This window comes from Oncorhynchus clarkii, chromosome 21, assembly GCF_045791955.1.
Source record: "Oncorhynchus clarkii lewisi isolate Uvic-CL-2024 chromosome 21, UVic_Ocla_1.0, whole genome shotgun sequence".
NCBI lineage: Eukaryota > Metazoa > Chordata > Actinopteri > Salmoniformes > Salmonidae > Oncorhynchus > Oncorhynchus clarkii.
Genome location: NC_092167.1, coordinates 21079343 through 21084027, shown reverse-complemented (window position 1 = coordinate 21084027; position 4685 = coordinate 21079343). Strand labels below are relative to the sequence as shown.

At 46.1% G+C, this 4685-nt stretch overlaps 1 protein-coding gene across 1 annotated transcript; it reads left to right on the top strand.

The window, feature by feature from the left end:
• The first annotated feature begins 1370 nt into the window (after window positions 1-1370).
• LOC139379162 (arg8-vasotocin receptor-like) lies at window positions 1371-3646 on the top strand. The gene is made up of 2 exons (XM_071121997.1): window positions 1371-2343; window positions 3345-3646. Exons 1-2 carry the CDS (start codon window positions 1413-1415, stop codon window positions 3644-3646), a joined length of 1233 nt encoding a protein of 410 aa, XP_070978098.1. The 5' UTR covers window positions 1371-1412.
• Window positions 3647-4685: the final 1039 nt, after the last annotated feature.

Here is a 4685-nt window from a genome sequence, read left to right as displayed (position 1 = left end):
AACACCACCACCACCAACAAATCCCCGCACAAACACAGCCTGCTTCCCTTCACATCTGCAGACCTCCACACATGCGCAAACACATACACACACCAACACACACACACAGTGTGTCATCTCCAGAAATAGATCACAATAAGTATAAATTGGGCCCCTTGGGTGGAGGGGGGGAGGCAGATCTGCGTGGGGTCAGGAACATTTACATCCGGGGAACATCGAAGCCAACGATGTTACTGTAGCTAGCGAATTTATCTATACTCCCAATTTGACCTATATATCCTACTCACCTGTGTGACACACAAGGCATTAATGCATTGTGTTGTGGACACCTGGTGCTTGGGCAATCAGCCTGGGTTTCTCATACATTCCCCAAGGTCCCAGGGGTGATGAGAGCAGTAGTGTGTTATTCCAGAAACTTCACACAGTACATATAGTTCACCATGCAGGAGAATATGCTAACACAGGCTTCACATACACGCATGCTCACATACAGAGACAGAGGGGGAGACCGAGAAAGAGAAAGAGTGCTCTGAATCGACTGTGCATAGAACATGAACGAGTGACGTCATATGTCAGAATGCAATATAATAGAAAACCTTTTATTGTCCACACAATTGGGAAAAGTCCCTCTGGCTTCACAGTAATATGATAAACATCACAGAAAAACAACATTATGTGACATCACAAGCATTTCGCTGCACGCGCATTAACATCTGCTAACTATGTGCATGTGACAAATACAATTTGATTTGATTTGAACATCATCATCAAGATCATCTCAAAGACAAAAATGTGTCACCTTACAAGTTTTTAAATGTTTCTTGATACCTTTTCAATAAGGATTCCTAGAGACATGATACGTAAATGGATATGGAATACTGACCAGTAGCGCGCATTGTGAATATTTACGCACAAATTGCACCATTGGTTATTGGGGTTTGCAGTACAGAATCTGGAGACATATACGTGGGAAAACCTCAGTGTGTTCCCTATTTACTTGTGAGTGGTAACGAGTATTTCAGAGAAATTCCACCCATGCAAATCATTATGTTTTCCATATATGCAGTTTCTCTCTGCTGTTGTTTTTGTATCCAAGGCTGTTTAGCGGAGGTTGGAGATGTGGGGGTGGTCTCATTGGTATAAAAGGATTTAAAAAGGGTTGGTGACGACTGCGCACAGATACAGTTTCACACCATGTGCTTCAAATATTTGGCAAGCCAACACATATGTCGGTCTGTGCGCAATGAGCGAGTTTTCGTAGACGATAGACTCTAAGTAATTGCTTAAATTTAAAACTCAAACGTTCTCATGCAGGCAGGTGGCAGCGGGTGATCGTGCGCGCGGATGTGTTCAGGACAGCCAGAAACATCTCCGGAGGCGCACTTTTCCATTCACAGAACTCACTCAACCTCATGGATGACATTTTGAAGATAGGCTTCGACCCCACGAGCAAGCCGGTGTTGATGGAGGATAAAAGGAACGACACTGGCGCTCTTGGGAACTCCAGCGACCCGTTTGGCCGGAACGAGGAGGTCGCCAAGATCGAGATCACAATGCTTAGCGTGACATTCGTCGTGGCTGTGGTGGGGAACTTGAGCGTGCTGCTGGCCATGTACATGAGCCGACGGAAGCCCTCGCGCATGCACCTGTTCATGAAGCATCTGAGCCTCGCGGACTTGGTAGTGGCCTTTTTCCAGGTGCTACCGCAGCTCTGTTGGGAGATCACCTTCCGCTTCTACGGGCCCGACTTCCTGTGTCGCATTGTCAAGCACCTGCAGGTGCTAGGGATGTTCGCGTCCACCTACATGATGGTGATGATGACGCTGGACCGCTACATCGCCATCTGTCACCCGATGCAGACCCTTCACCAGCCCACGCAGCGCGCCTATATGATGATCGGGGCCACCTGGGTGTGTAGTCTTGCCCTGAGCATGCCCCAGTATTTTATATTTTCCCTGAGCGAGGTCCACCCGGGCTCGGCCGTGTATGACTGCTGGGGACACTTCATCCAGCCGTGGGGCGTGCGCGCCTACATCACCTGGATCACCGTGGGCATCTTCCTCGTGCCCGTGGCCGTGCTCATGCTCTGCTACGGCTTCATCTGCCGGTCCATCTGGCGGAACATAAAGTACAAGACCCAGAAGGGCACTAGCGTGATGGCACTTGCGACCAAGAATGGGCTGATTGGGACGAGTTCAGTCAGTAGCGTCACCACCATCTCGCGCGCCAAGCTGCGCACAGTAAAAATGACTTTCGTGATCGTGCTGGCGTACGTGGTGTGCTGGGCTCCGTTTTTCACCGTGCAGATGTGGTCGGTGTGGGATGAGAGCTTCTCGTGGGTAGGTAAGTGTTATATTTGGGCTCTGTGAGGTGAGTCATTGGCAGCGCGCGCTGGTGCCATGTCTCCGTTCATTGTGTGACACGTTAAGTGTTTTAAAACATTACATTATTGCTTAGGCCTATTTACTCAATAAGTTGGTAATAGTGCACAGCTTCAGCACATATTTTATGCATTACCCCAGGGGTTTCCCTAAAAGCTGATTCACTGCTCTCCAAAATGTTCTTCAGTTTACCACGGACATAGTGAGACAACAACTGTATAACTCCTCCTCAGATACATAGACCAAACTGAAACAAATAGGCTATACATACAGTAGGCTATACATACTTAGGCTATAGGCTGTGCAAACTGGAGACCTGGGGTACATTATTGTGACCACAATGGAATAACCGGGAACAAAATCTTACTGGGAGTAATGTGCATGTGAGTTAGCTCATAATTCATTGCCTTGATGAGGTGTGAATGTAGCTGATGTTATTCCTTTTGCTGTAGCTTGAATTATCGGACAGTGCGCAATATAGAAAAACCGCAGAATCACCTAAAGGGCATACATACGTGTTAGACACGTTCCATATAACGCAACCGTTGTGTAGGTGTGACAGATAGTTATGAAAACGACCATCGGTCTCCAAAAGTTAATAAAATATTTTGCTGGCGAGTCAGTGACCCGTCAGACCCAGTGGCTTGCCGAGATTCCTTCGAGAATACGCATAAATCAGGGCTGTCCAACCCTGTTCCTGGAGAGATACCATCCTGTAGGTTTTCACTCCAACCCTCATCTAGCGCACCTGATTCTAATAATTAGCTGCTTGAAAAGCTGAATCAGGTTAGTTACAACTGGGGTTGGAGTGAAAACCTATAGGAGGGTATCTCTCCAGGAACAGGGTTGGACAGCCCTGGCATAAATAGTGTGCCACTGCTAGTAGATAAACAGAACAGGCTTGAATGTTTTCTTCTTCCCTGACTGGCCGACACCCGCTCTACCCCGATTCTCTCTCTCCAGACTCCGAGAACACCGCAGTCACCCTCTCGGCTCTGCTGGCCAGTCTGAATAGCTGCTGTAACCCGTGGATCTACATGATCTTCAGCGGCCACCTCCTCTCTGACATGGTGCACTGTCTGCCGTGCTGCCGGAGGCTGCTCCACAAATTCGGCCATCAAGACTCGAACAGCAGCATCCGCCGCACCACACTCCTGACCCGGGTACCGCCCCTGGCCCTACCCCATCGGAGCTCAGAGAAAAGCTCTTGCAAAGATTGCTTCCACAACTCCCACAGGAACTGTCAATCAATCCCGGTGTCTTAACCGGGTGCTCACACTGTCCATATATAATATATATATATATATATATATATATATATATATATATATATATATATATATATATATATATATATATATATTGTGCATGTGGTTCTTGCGCAACGCCACAGTGATGAAGGCTATCATAAGTTTAGGGGGAGGCTTAGTGGAAACGGAGTCAGAACAGAGTCAGTGCATCCATCTCTCCTGGAGCTTGTGTTTCTGCTCAGAGAGGTGTTCAACACACATCAATCCGTAAGTGGAAATGTGGTAGGCTATAGGAATACCTAGGCTATAACTAGGTTATCCTGTCTCTTCTTGCTAAATGTGAACTGACTGTCAGGAGGTATCTAAAACCCAGACAGTGCTAATATTTATGCTCTTGCAAGCTCTTATTGGCCCACACTCATGCAGCGATCAGAATCGTTGCCATTAACCGGTCATTCCAAATGAACCGAGTGGTCTGTCAGTATGTGTTGTTCAATAACTAATCATATGCCTAATATGCCTAATATACACAACCGTTAAAGGTTTGGGGTCATTTAGAAATGTCCTTGTTTTTGAAAGAAAAGCATATTTTTTTGTCCATTAAAATAACATCAAATTGATCAGAACTACACTGTAGACATTGCTAATGTTGTAAATTACTTTTGTAGCTGGAAACGGCAGATTTTTTTATGGAATAGCTACTTTGGCGTACAGAGGCCCATTATCAGCAACCATCACTCCTGTGTTTCAATGGCACGTTGTGTTAGCTAATCCAAGGTTATCATTTTAAAAGGCTAATTGATCATTAGAAAAACCCTTTTGCAATTATGTTAGCACAGCTGAAAACTGTTGTCCTGATTAAAGAAGCAATACAACTGGCCTTCTTTAGACTAGTGGAGTATGTGGAGCATCAGCAAGAGTGGGTTCGATTACAGGCTCAAAATGGCCATAAACAAAGCACTTCTGAAACTCGTCAGTCTATTCTTGTTATGAGAAATGAAGGCTATTCCATGCGAGAAATTGCCAAGAAACTGAAGATCTCGTACAACGCTGT